The 12,577-nt window shown below is 40.4% G+C and overlaps 1 protein-coding gene and 1 pseudogene across 1 annotated transcript in view; one reads left to right on the top strand and one right to left on the bottom strand.

Moving 5' to 3' along the window:
- The window catches only part of Prkacb (protein kinase cAMP-activated catalytic subunit beta), a 100,784-nt gene extending 93,387 nt beyond the window's left edge, over positions 1 to 7,397 (bottom strand). The window contains exon 1 of the mRNA XM_021647983.2: positions 7,111 to 7,397. Coding sequence (XP_021503658.1) covers positions 7,111 to 7,156 — 46 coding nt within the window. The 5' untranslated portion in view covers positions 7,157 to 7,397. The remainder of the gene's footprint in view (positions 1 to 7,110) is intronic.
- Positions 7,398 to 9,467: 2,070 nt separating this feature from the next.
- LOC110555018 (MICOS complex subunit Mic26-like) lies at positions 9,468 to 10,111 on the top strand (annotated as a pseudogene).
- Positions 10,112 to 12,577: the final 2,466 nt, after the last annotated feature.

The raw sequence follows: 12,577 nt of genomic DNA, 5'->3' as shown, positions 1-12,577 counted from the left end.
CTGTTTCCACCCCACAATCACACTGTCCAGTAAACAACTGGGAAGGCAAAGTAGCTGCAGTGCTGCAAACACTGGTGCAATCTTTTTATATGGAACTCAACAGACAACTGCAGGCTACTCAGGAATTCTGCACTCTTCCCTATAATTCCCATGTTTCATTTCTGCCCTCGTACCAATTCCCTACACCTTATCATAAACAGTTCTGAGTAGTTGTCTTCCAGCCTGTGGACAAGAATGAAGTCTCACTTTTATTTGCATCTATGTTTAGCATAGTGCCTGGTATTAAGCAGGCACTTGTAAAGTACTGACTGAGAATGATCAAAGGACTGAATGAATGACAAATACACAAGTATTTTTTGTGTAAGTCTGAGGTGCAGGATGATTTATCTCACAACTACAACTGAAGATGAAACTTATTCTGCCCTATGAACATCCATGACTGTTTACTCAGGAAGCTGAACTGGTATTCGAGGAGCTGAATTACCAGCAGAGCCAGCCCCTATAAAAGACACTATGCAGTGTAATGCCTAGACTACCACCATCTCCTGCTGCTACATGGTCATCTACTAAAAAAGATTGACAAATTTTACAAAGTGAGACTATAAAAGTCAAATCTTAAAGACTCAATTTGTAAGGATAAAATCTACATGGAAAAGACAGGTTTGCCATAAACTTTCAGATTGAAATTCAACAACTGCCTTAAAAGAAAACAAAACTTTCAGAAATTACCAGAGTCAGCATGTAAATCCCAAACATGGCCATAAGGCATGGCACTCATATCTTGCTACAGCAAGCCTGATAAAAGACATCACAACTATATTGGAGTTCTAAGCAGAACTAACTTCAACTAAAGCTAGTGCAGTGATTCAATTAGTGCTTTTGTGTCTTCAAAAGAACCCCAAATTTAACCTGAAAACCATTTGCTTAGACATAGAACAGCAAATGTAATTTAGAATACAACACTCCAGTCTTTCATTATACGAGCTACAGGAAAGCAACTCACTGCCTTTATCCCACACACTAAAACACACTGAAAGGCCACTGGAGCTAAATGTCCACATCAAGGTAGACTTATTTTTACACCCACATTTTATCACATCTCTTTCCTTGACTTCAAAGTCTATAACAGTTGTCTTTAGGACCAAATTCCAAGTCTTCCCATGAGGTGGCCTCTGTCTTTTCAGTTCTTTCATTAAACTATCTTTATCAGCAACCCCATAGTCCTCCATTTAGTTATAACCAACAGTCTCCTTCCTAACCCTGACATATTGTGCTGTTTCTGTCCTTTAAGTTTTTCCTATAATCCCTTTGGTCAATGTTTCTCATTTGCAATAACCCACGAAGGGTACATCTCTTTGAAAGTCTTTTTTGAACCTCATCTAGCTCATCTCAGTGGAAGGGGTCACTCCTTCTCTTGGTTCCCCTTCTAACCTTTCATGAAATATGAAATAATTTTGTTATTGTTGTTGTTTTCTATCTCTCTTTTTGGAAATATAGCCAATCTTTATTTTTACAGTATCACATACAGGCTCCAACACATATAGGCTCACTTCCCTGTACTGAATAAATGAATGAGTAAACATATGGATGGGCAGGAGAAAAACCTACATTGAGTATTCTGTGTCCGTGTCCAGGCTTCTCACGATATAACCAAGGGAAGCCTTTAACTTATGATCCTCCTGCCCCAGCCTATCTATTACTGGTGTTATGGGTTTGTACCACCACTACAGAACACGCTTGGAGGAGAGTGCATGGGTGTGTGTATGCCATGTACGGGAGTGTGGATACACATATGGAGATCAAAGGAAACTCAGCTGTTAGCCCTCAACTTCATCCTTGACTGTCTCTGCTATTTGTTGCAGAACACACCAGACTAGCTAAGTTTCAGTTTTCAGGGGTTCTCCTGTCTTAGCCTCCCCTCTCACCATAAAAGCACTGAAATTACAAATGTGCACTACTGTTCTGCTGATGTGAACCCAGGTCCTCGCGCTTGCATGACTAAACACTTGACTAAACACCAACTCTCCAGACCTAGAAGTGTTTTCTTTTTCACGAAAAGATTAAATGCTCTAAGTAATATAGTACTGATGCTTTGATATTTAGTATTAATATTTTAGTACTCCTTCTGTAAAGCATGTTTCTATTTAAAATAACTTTTCAATGGAAATTTATGATATATTTACTTGCAGAATTCTGGCTATATACTCTACTAGCATTTATTAATCTGTACCTATATACTTAATCTCATAAAAAATAATGAGTGTTTTATTTCATTAATTCAATGAAATACCAAAATTAACTATGGCTAACCTATTACTGTCCATTTGGATCTTAACAGCTACCCTGGCTTACCCACCCTCCTCCCAGGGCTGTTTCTGCCTCCAAGTGATGGCTGTCCTTCCCAAGCTGGCTTTCATGCTTCTCAATCACCCTGCTGCCAGCAATGGGAAGCAACAATCTGTCTATGTCCTATGTAGAGGAACCTAAGCAGAAGAATAGGAAAAATGATTCCCAAACAGGAAATAATTCTAAATGGTAATCCGTACAAACATAAAAACTGAGAACTGAATGAGATCATATGTGTTTAGCAATCAAAGCTGAGTTCATAATTGATTTTTTTTCTTTTAGCACAAGGAAGACTATGTTCAAGTTCCTCTACCAGTCTACTAAAAAACATCTACTAACTGTCCTTTAAAAATTTATTTATCTGATAAATAAAAAGTTCAAAAACACAAGCAAGATGCAAGAGAACACTAAATTCATTTCTTGTCAACAATTAATCCTAAAAAAAGTTTTCAACCAAAGTATGCATTCTTATATTTATTACTAAGTACCACCAAAGGGAACTTCCGGTTAGTTTATGATTAAATACAAATTACCAAGTCATAATTTGTTCACTAAGTTTATAAATTGTCACTTCGAAGAAATGCTGACGATTTTGAGAAAACACCTGAATACATTTATAATTACCAAAAGTACAGAAAAAAGGATTGGCATATTCATTACATGTAAAGACAGTTCTGTCAAAAACATGGGCTGTCAATACACCGAACACCAACTAGGCAAGTGCAAGGTAAAGTACCAGTTCCTTAGCAGCAGCAGCAGCATTTCAAGTTCTCAACAGCTATACCTGGGGAGAAGCCCCTTTCCTGAGCAGTGTAAGTGGAGACCACATCTATCATTATAGGAGCTGGGCTTCATAGAACTATTTGAAGCCATAGTAAGATGCAAAATTTTAAAAATTAATAATTGCAATATAAGTTCAAATGACTTTTTGGCTTGCTATCTAGTGGAAAGATAAGGCACACATTTAGAAATGAGGAACAAGCATACAGCAATGAAGGTTCTAAGTGTATAAAGTTAATTACATATGGCTAACTCAGCATTTGACCTCATTGAAAATAAAATACCTGCAAGGTAATTTAGCCCTTCATCCCATTTTACAGATGATAACAAAAATGTACCAGAGAATGGTACAAGAAAGATAATCTTTTTTACTTTAGATTGGCAGATCCACATAAAGTCATTATTGAAAACAACCACAGTGTGCTATAATTTGAAAAACTGAAACAAAGTGTGAGCAATTTTGTGTGTCTTGAATTTGACTTTCTAGTAGATACTCACATTGCTCAGCATAACCCCTTGGAATCAGAGGTTCTGGGATTAGCTTGGCTGAACTGAAATGCCATTCCTTGGTTAACTACTATGTAACCTTAAACAAGTTATACCCATTTTTGAAAATGGAGCAGTACTGGAACCACTCCACAGGGTTTGAAAAAATATGTATGCAAAACACCCAGAGAAGTAGGCACACACTAGTTCTCAAAAATGTTGAGATGTATGCAGTTTTTGAACCTGATCTAATGGCTATTATCTTTTTCTTTTCTTTTCTTTTTTTTTTTTTTTTGACTCTCAAGGTCTTTGTTTTCCCTTTCTTTGCCTTTTAAGTCAAGGTCTCACAATGCCACTACTGCTGACCTGAACTTGCTATGCAGAGTAGTAGGCTGGCCTTGAACTGAGAGATCAGCCTTCCTCTGTCTCTCTAGCGCTTGGATTAAAAGTATATGCCACCACATCCAGTCTAAGCTTCAAGGTCATTTCCAAAAACCACTGTCTAAATACTGGGCTATAGTGTGGCTTTCCCACTTCTAATCATGGGACAGTTAAGACTGGACAATTTCCACCCATAGACCTGGCCATGCTTACCATGCATGTACAATACATAGTTCCACAGGCAGCCTGTAGAAGTAATATATTTTTAAAAGAACAAAAACATCTTCCAGATTAAAAGAAAAGCATACATTTTTGTATTAGTAAGGCTGTGTGAGTAACATTTAATTCAGAGTAAAATATTCTTGAATTACAAGGACTGAAAACATCTCTGAGACTTGTAGCCTCCTGATTCTAAAAGTTTATGATTCTGTGTATTAACTGATGTTTAAATAAATACACTCACATTTTAGAAGGCATTTATTTCAAGAGTAATTTCTAAAACACACAGAAGTATATAATGGCAAAAGTTGTTCTTTGAAACACCCTAGTTCTCTAAGGAACTTAATCTCTAGACACTGTGGAGATTAGAATGAGTCCTTTATTTTTTTGAGTATAGGGGCAAAGCCCTGGATAGTCAAAGCTAAAAAGCAAAAACCAAAAAAACTCCAATAACAACCCTTCCCCCCAAAAAAAAACAACCCCCCAAACAAAACAAAACAAAACCCCCAAAACCCTTCTCATTTATCTTTATGCCCAACTTCATTCTTTGGAGTATTTTTAGAATTAAGCTCTAGAACTACCTGCCTGTGGGAGGCTTATTCCTCATCAAACTGCAGATCTTACCTTCATATCTTTAATTAGCTCTTCAAATCAAACACTTCCCTACTGGTAATTTTCAGTGTTCTAATTTTACTTCAGAATGTTCGCACTTAAATTTTACTTAAATTTTTCATCTGACAGTAGGTAGTAAAACCGTAATATTTTGTCCAGAGGGGCTACAAACTAAACCCAAAGCTCTCGGGAACTACTCTGAAAGAAGATGGATGAATTCTTTAGCGATCAGATGCAGTCAGAGCATCAGAGCTGTTCTTTATTTGTCATTAACCACATGATCTCAGCTTCGGCTTCTTCTGAGGTCTGGCACTTGGGTCTTGAGACGAGGTGATTGCATAGACTGAACTCTTAAGATCATATATTTCTAAAAGTTTATTCTGTGTATCAAGAGAAATTTAAATAATTACATTTAGATTTTGAGCCACAAAATTTCAAGAGTAACTCATTTGGAAAATATACAGAACAGTTAGGAATGTAATGGTAATACATGTTCTGTCATTTAAGTTTTAAAACATAACACAGCTTCTTTGCTACAGAACATCAACACACATCAGCTCACACTACTTCAAATGAAGCCACAAAGCTTATCCACAAATGTCTCATATGATTTTCCCATGAGACATCTGCTATCTTCTTTTGACATTTCAAACACTTTTCAAACTATAATGATCTTCAGTTTCTATAAATAAACTCACACAAGACTTTGTCATACTACCAGTTTAAATTAAATTCACACTGTCCAGAGGAAAACTGGCTAGAATTTTAATAGCAGATATATATATAGATTTCAGAGAGTGGAGTATCATTAAAAATATAAGAACTGTACAAGATAGCACTAGCTAGAAAAATCACTGGCCTGATCCAACTATAAACACATTTTCGTAACACAATTAGCACACATTGTACAAGAGAAGTAGAGAAATAGCAATGTCAAGTGGGTATAAAATTTAATCTACTTCATTTTCTGTGAATCTGTACAATTAATCAACACATTTGCACAGTTAATAAAAGATAATATGGAAGTCCTACTTTGACACTGGCTTTTCAAAGTCTCCGTGTCACACACTCACCAACAGTTTGTGTGGCTTTTCACATAACTTTCCTAGAACGAACATTATTGGCGAAACATAAACTACGAAATCTGAGTTTCTTGCTTACATTTCCCAAAACAAATGGCTAGACTCTCTTCAGTCAAATCAATTCTGCTTTATTCATACAGATCAAAAGTTGTTTGCTTCACGTTAATTACAGGGTTAGCTAGCTTGAATCTCCTGTTTTAAACACAATGGAAGATATTATTTACAGAAACACGAACAAATTGTCAGGCTCACTTCAAGGGCTGAGACGTCATTTACCCACGGCAATATAGCAAATAGCAAGTGGCATTCTTTCATTATTCTGAATTATAGAATATATTATGAACCCTGTAATGACACACAAGTTTTCTTTCACAACATGTTACACTACACATGTATATGTGTGTGCTTATAAACAGTACCATGTTGCTACACAGAAATTCAATTTCCACGACCCTTTTGTCTTGAGATTTGGTGTAAAGTACTGATTGTCTGCACTTTCATCTCTCAGAAGCCATCAACTATAGTGTCTGAAAGCACTTCAACTCCAAAAGACCTTTAAGTTTTCAGGCACATCCTGGATGTCTAGAGTACAAGCAAAGCTGTCTCGTTTTTCTAACTCCCTCGAATGAATAAAGTTGCTGCTTGTATTTATGTTTACCATCTCTAATCTACGGGACGAAAGAAAGGTCCTTAGACATTGAGGGTTAACGTCACCTTTGGAGCCCACACCGGCCCTCACCTAGTGGTAAGATTGGTATGAATACAGGAGATGGAGGAAGCAGAGCCAACTCAACCAACCCCAAAGCGCTACCTGTAGCTCCCTAAAAGAGGGGTGTTGGGGCTCTGGGAGAGGGAGAAGAGCCACGGGTGCGATCACAAAAGGGACTTCTTTTCAAGGACCATATTTGGGGAAGAGTTCCAGACCGAGGCAGTATTCCTTGCTCTAGTAAGAAAGGGGATCACAGGGACCGCTCTGCCCGCCCTCCTTCTCTCCAACGAGCCCCGGCGCTTGGCCCTCACCCTCGAACCTTAGTGGGGGAGGGGTCAGAGAAGAGGGCGGCCGGTCCCCGGGGCTCCTGGAACTGCTAGCGGCGGCCACTGTGAGGCCTGGCCCGTGCCTCGCGGCCTTGGGGGACTCCGGCCCGGGGCGTTGCACCGCGGCCCATCCAGCGGGAACCCAGCCCGGGCCTTCGCCTCGACTCACCGCTCTCCACCTCGCTGCCTTTCTTGGCGATCGCAGTGTTCCCCATGACCCGGGACTTGGCAAGCAGGGGTGACGGAGGGGAGGGACCGGGGCCGTCCCGCCGCCCCGTGGTCCGCAGCAACTCCCGCTTTTGCTCGGCTCCCACAGACCCTGAGCGCGGCGTCGTGGGGCGCGGGGCGGCCGGGTGTCGGGGAGAGACGCGGCGAGCTCCCCGGCAGCAACCGGGACTGTGGCGGTGGCGGCGGCGCGCAGACACTCCCCCTTCCCGAGCCCGCCCTCCAGGCGCGCCCCCGGCACCGCGCGTTCCCGCTAGCCGCACACCCAGAGCGCGACCTCCGCCTCTTCCCCCGGCGGGCGCGCCGGAAGTGACGTAGGCGAGCCCCCCGGGCGGGCAGGAGCCCCTCTGAGCAGGACTGAAGCGGCGGCTGGTCGCTCTCCGCCGTGGATGCTCAGCTGGGGCTCGGAGGCCAATGCCGAGGCAGCGCGGGACATGGGAACCGTTAGCTTGGAAGAACCCCGAATCCTTCCCTGGAGTGGCATCCGGTGCTGGAGAGCCGGGCCGGGGGCTCAGTGCCGAGGCTCGGCCTGCTCCTGCATCCGCGTGGCGCGCGTTCCGGACGCAGAGCCTGGGCTCATTCGGGGGAGAGGATTCTCCTGTGAGGCTGTCGGAACCAGCGTCCGCCCCTCTGCGTCCTGAGGACCCTGCTGATCCTCATGTCAGCGTGGGCCCGGAATGCTTGCTCTTTGCTCCCAGATGCAACTGGAGCCTCTTCCCCTCGCTCTTAAGAGTTATTCTTCCTTCACCTACTTTTTGACAGGCTATTCCTTCGAGAGTTCGTTCTCCGTGGCCCCACCCGATCACCATCACAAATTCTGTCACATTTCCTGGGAAAATATTACCGTTTTTACACAAGTACTGTTATGTTCATCCTCCCATTTACCAGCGTCATGTGCAGATTTTGAAATAAACACATTTCTAATTGTTTGCTTCGCCTTTATGCATCTTAGAGTACTTGAGTTTTCTGTGAGATTATTAGGTGTTTAATTACCTAGACGCCTACTAGTTTTTGTTCTTTTGAGCTTTGCTATGTAAGCAGACACTCCAAAATTAGAACAGAAAGAGTAACATCTGGAGGGGAAGAGACCATGTAAATTTATGTTGTGTCTTCGAAGCACAAAGCACAGTTGGTATTTAAAGGGGGGGGGGGGGAAGGGGTTGACTTGAAAGTAAGCTGGGGAGATATCTCCGAAAGTTTTTGAAGTTTTGTTACCAAAATAAGACAGCAGTGACTGCGAATGATTCTAAACAAATTCATGCTACTATATTTTATTCCCAATTATGTTAAATTACCAAGCATGTACACCAGGTATATTGCATTCTAGGTGTTACACAGATAGTGGCCAGTTTCCTCATAAGCTTCTTATGAAAATATAGCATTACTATCATTGTTTCACTTAAGATTCAGCTGAGTCACGGAGACATTAAAGGACTTTTCCAAGGTTGCCCAGCTATTACCACATTAGAAGGACTTGAAGAAGTAAAGGCATACCATTTCAAAAATGGCAGAGAGATACATTGATTATTTCAATTTAAAATGAACTGAAGAATTATAACTTCAGAGTAGACCATTGATGCCCTTTCGTTACAGCAAGACATGTTGTTTGGAGAAGGCATCTTTTACATACCAAAACCAAGAAATAACCTTAATCACCAGATACTACTAATTGGGGCTACAAGGAACTGGAACAAACGCTGACATAACTCTCAAACATGAACCCCACATATTCTTTTTAAGGGCATGCCTGGAACTTACTGCACTGTTGTCCACATTTATATTTGTCCAATTAGTTTTTCAAAGTGTTTTACTTGTTTGAAGAAATATGAAAGTATACTATGTCAGTCACATGTTCAGGCTTCCTGTGAAGATCTTCCCATGCTTGGAAAGTTAATAGTTTACCTGTTTTTCTTGTTAATAAACTCTGAATTTCGGTTCCTAAATTCAGCCGAAGGACCCACACATAAACTGAAGTGGGAAGAGGTGGTACATTGTATCCGTATGGTCTCCATAGACTTAATGGAATTTGAATGCTTGGCCTTTGTGGGGTGGTACTATTCGAAGGTATGATCTCGATGGAGAAAGTGTGTTACTGTGGAGGTGGGCTTTGAGGTCTCCTATGCTACAATCAGTGGCAGTCTCCTCTCTGCTGCCTGTGGATCGATGTAAGAACTCTCAGCTCTAGCAACATGCCTGCCATGCTGCCCATCACAACGATAATGGACTAAACCTCTGGACTGTAAGCCAGCCCCAATTAAATGTTTTCCTTTATAAGAGGCACCTTGGGTGACCCTGCCAGACATGTGCAAGGTCAGTCAGAGATCTGTGGGGCTGGGCAGCCTGAGCCTGCTCATCCTCAGAGTCTATGCAGCACCCTAAAAGCACTCGACTCACACAAATCACATGAAGGTCCATGAGCTTTCACTCTACTCAGTTCCTGAGGCTCAATCTAAATATGTGCAGGAGCCAGACTCAATGTGAAGAAAACATCTCACAACTCCGACATCATTATGAGTCATGTACAAGTTGGTGTCAGGAAATATACTCCCAAAGTAAACCCAAGGTGGAATGCTTTTCCACTGGGGATTAGATGACTCTGAATATCTTCAAAATATGCCTCTTGGGTTTTCCCCAAGACTCAGTGTTGGTTTTGCTGGTTTTGTTGGACTTCTTTTTGCTAGAGGTTCAAAAAAAAAAAAAAAAAAAAAAAAAAAAAAAAAACAGTTGGAGTATCCTCCTTTTCTCATGGGATTAGGTGCCTCCGTTACCCACAACAAGGCATCCCCTTTGTCCAAATCAGTGAAGAGAAACTATATGAATGGGGATAACGAAGGTACATATTTGTAGATTTGTGGAAAGAAATTTTTCAGAAGCCTGGGAAAGTAAAGAAGTCACCTGGAAATAAATATAAAACTCCATGCTCTCTCCATTTTAATCAGTTATAGATAAATATTGGAAATTCCAGATGGTAAGTCAACATTTCTAAAGACAAATGGCAGAATCAGTATTGGATATAGTAAACTGGCTTTCTTCAGGAAAAACAGCACTAAGCATTTTTGCTCTCTTGGGTGCCATTTTACTGGCCAACTAATCTACAATCCTTCACATGGAAATAATGTATAAGCCTTAGAATTCCTCATTCTTATATTACTATTTAGTACACAATTAACATCCATTAAAAAAAAAGTTGTCTTGGTCATGGTGTCTCTTTACAGCAATAAAACTCAAATTAAGACAGACAGAAATGTTCTGTCCCTCTGATACGCAGCTGGGTCCAAAGTGTGACTTTTGTTCATACTGTAAGTCGGAAATTTATGAATGTTGTGGTGAATTACATTCCTTTCATATGAAATCCCACTAACTTGAAAAGATAGATGGACAACTGGTTTATACCTGAGGACGTTGAATATGTTTCCTGAGTTTCCATTAAATACAATAAAATAAGGAAGCAAGTGGACCAGACATGTTGTCCCATATCTTTAATCCCAGACTATTAGCAGAGACAGATGGATCTCTGTGAGTCTGAGATCAGCTTGTTCTACATTTCTAGTTCTAGGACAGCCAGGGTTGCACAGACCCTCTCTCAGAGAGAGACAGAGAAAAAAACAAGTGCATTATAGTATGTGAGGTTTCTGGGGGCATGCAGTGATCTCCCACCATTTTCCAGTTACAGTTAGCTTTGTGAATGTGATATTTCCTTTGTATACTTTAAAAGTCCAGTAACAAACCATATACACACCAAATTTTATGTACTTTGTTCTATGAAGGACCTTCCTAGACTCCCAGAATACTCCTGCTGCCCCAATAACGTTGGGTTTTAATATGTACACATGTCTGAAGACTAGCCTAACTGATAAAATTGCACCTGATTTTTCTCTGCCCTTAACATGACTTTTAGTCGTGAGTCTCTAAAAAGAGAGAAGCAATCTATTTATCATTCATTTGGAAGGGAAGACACTGACACCTCTTAGAAAGGTAAGATCTTATAAGATGGCTCATCAGCAAATATCTTACTTGGTGAGCTTGAGGACCGGGATTCTATTTCTACAGCCTGCTTAAAAGTCGGGAGGAGATGCTAGCCACCGGGGAAAGCGGTAGAGGCGGAATCCTTAGAGAAACTCACTAACCAGGCTAGGTTAGGCAGAGGGGAGATACTAAGAGCTCCCAGCTCAGCAAGACAGGCTGCCTCATATAAGGTGGGAAATGATGGAGGAAGACTCCTAAGATCAGTGTGCAACCTGTACGAGGCACATGTGCACATAGCTCCACACACAGGTGTGGCCACAGTCATGCATACACACATATATAAAAGGAAGTTATGCACACTCTAACTACATCCTGACAGTAAGTAAATTAAAAAAAAGTCATCTCCCTTTTCTTTGTCCATTTTGATAGGAAAGTAAATTATTTCTCACAGTACATGATCAGCAATTTTAAATTTCTTGTCATTTTCTTTATAATATTATGGTTTTGTTTACACTGCTCATGTAGTAATTATGATTTACTAAATAGATGGCTGCCATATTATTATAGACCTATGGTTGAAAATATGTTAAAGAAAGCATCACATTCTGCATAGCTACTTTTGTCACTCTGGCTAGTCGTTAGATATATGTACAGGCTTTACAGGGACAGGAGTCGTATTCTAGGTAATTATGCTTTACAGGTACAGTATGAGTATTGGTTAGTTGGTGCTAATGATCACATGTAAGTGCATACATGTTGTGTTTGATTATTAGAAAAGCATTCTCAATAGAAATCCGTTATTCATGAACTATCTAAAAGACTATGTCAGAATTCAGACTTTTTCTGAATTCTGTAAATGGTGAAAGTCCTCAGCTCTCCAGCTATTCTTGAATGATTGAAGAATTCAGTATTTGCTGTCTTTGTGCACCAATCACCTTGCTACACCATAAGCAAGCATGGGTTAACCTATATTTCATTTCTCTATAGGTTGTCACAGTAGGAAGCCACAGGTTGTACAGAGAAAGTCTGTGTCCTTCTGTAATATACTCTAGTAACAGTGAGCATGCAGTGCTGTGTGGTAGGGAAGAGCAGTGGGAACTGCTTTGGAAATTGTTTTTCTTGTTTCTTAAATTTTTTTGGAAAAACATTTTTGTCATTTTTATCTAATCAAAGAAAACAAAAGAAAACAGCTTACATTCAAAGTGCATATATAATGGAAAACATATTGCTTGCATTTTTCTTCAAATATACAGATGTTGAAAAGGATTAAATAACTCAGCCAAGGTCGTTCAAGTGCTAAGTGCCATAACAATACCTTGTACTTCATCATTATACAAAGAAACCATGACCTCGATTCTAATTAATCTTAGACTTTATTGTCCCCGTTTTACAGATAAAAAACTGAGCTTAGAAACAGTGAGGCTCAGTTGTATTCTTCCCCCAGG

This window comes from Meriones unguiculatus, chromosome 10 (genome assembly GCF_030254825.1).
Source record: "Meriones unguiculatus strain TT.TT164.6M chromosome 10, Bangor_MerUng_6.1, whole genome shotgun sequence".
Taxonomy (NCBI): domain Eukaryota; kingdom Metazoa; phylum Chordata; class Mammalia; order Rodentia; family Muridae; genus Meriones; species Meriones unguiculatus.
This window is presented reverse-complemented; position numbering and strand designations above follow the sequence as displayed.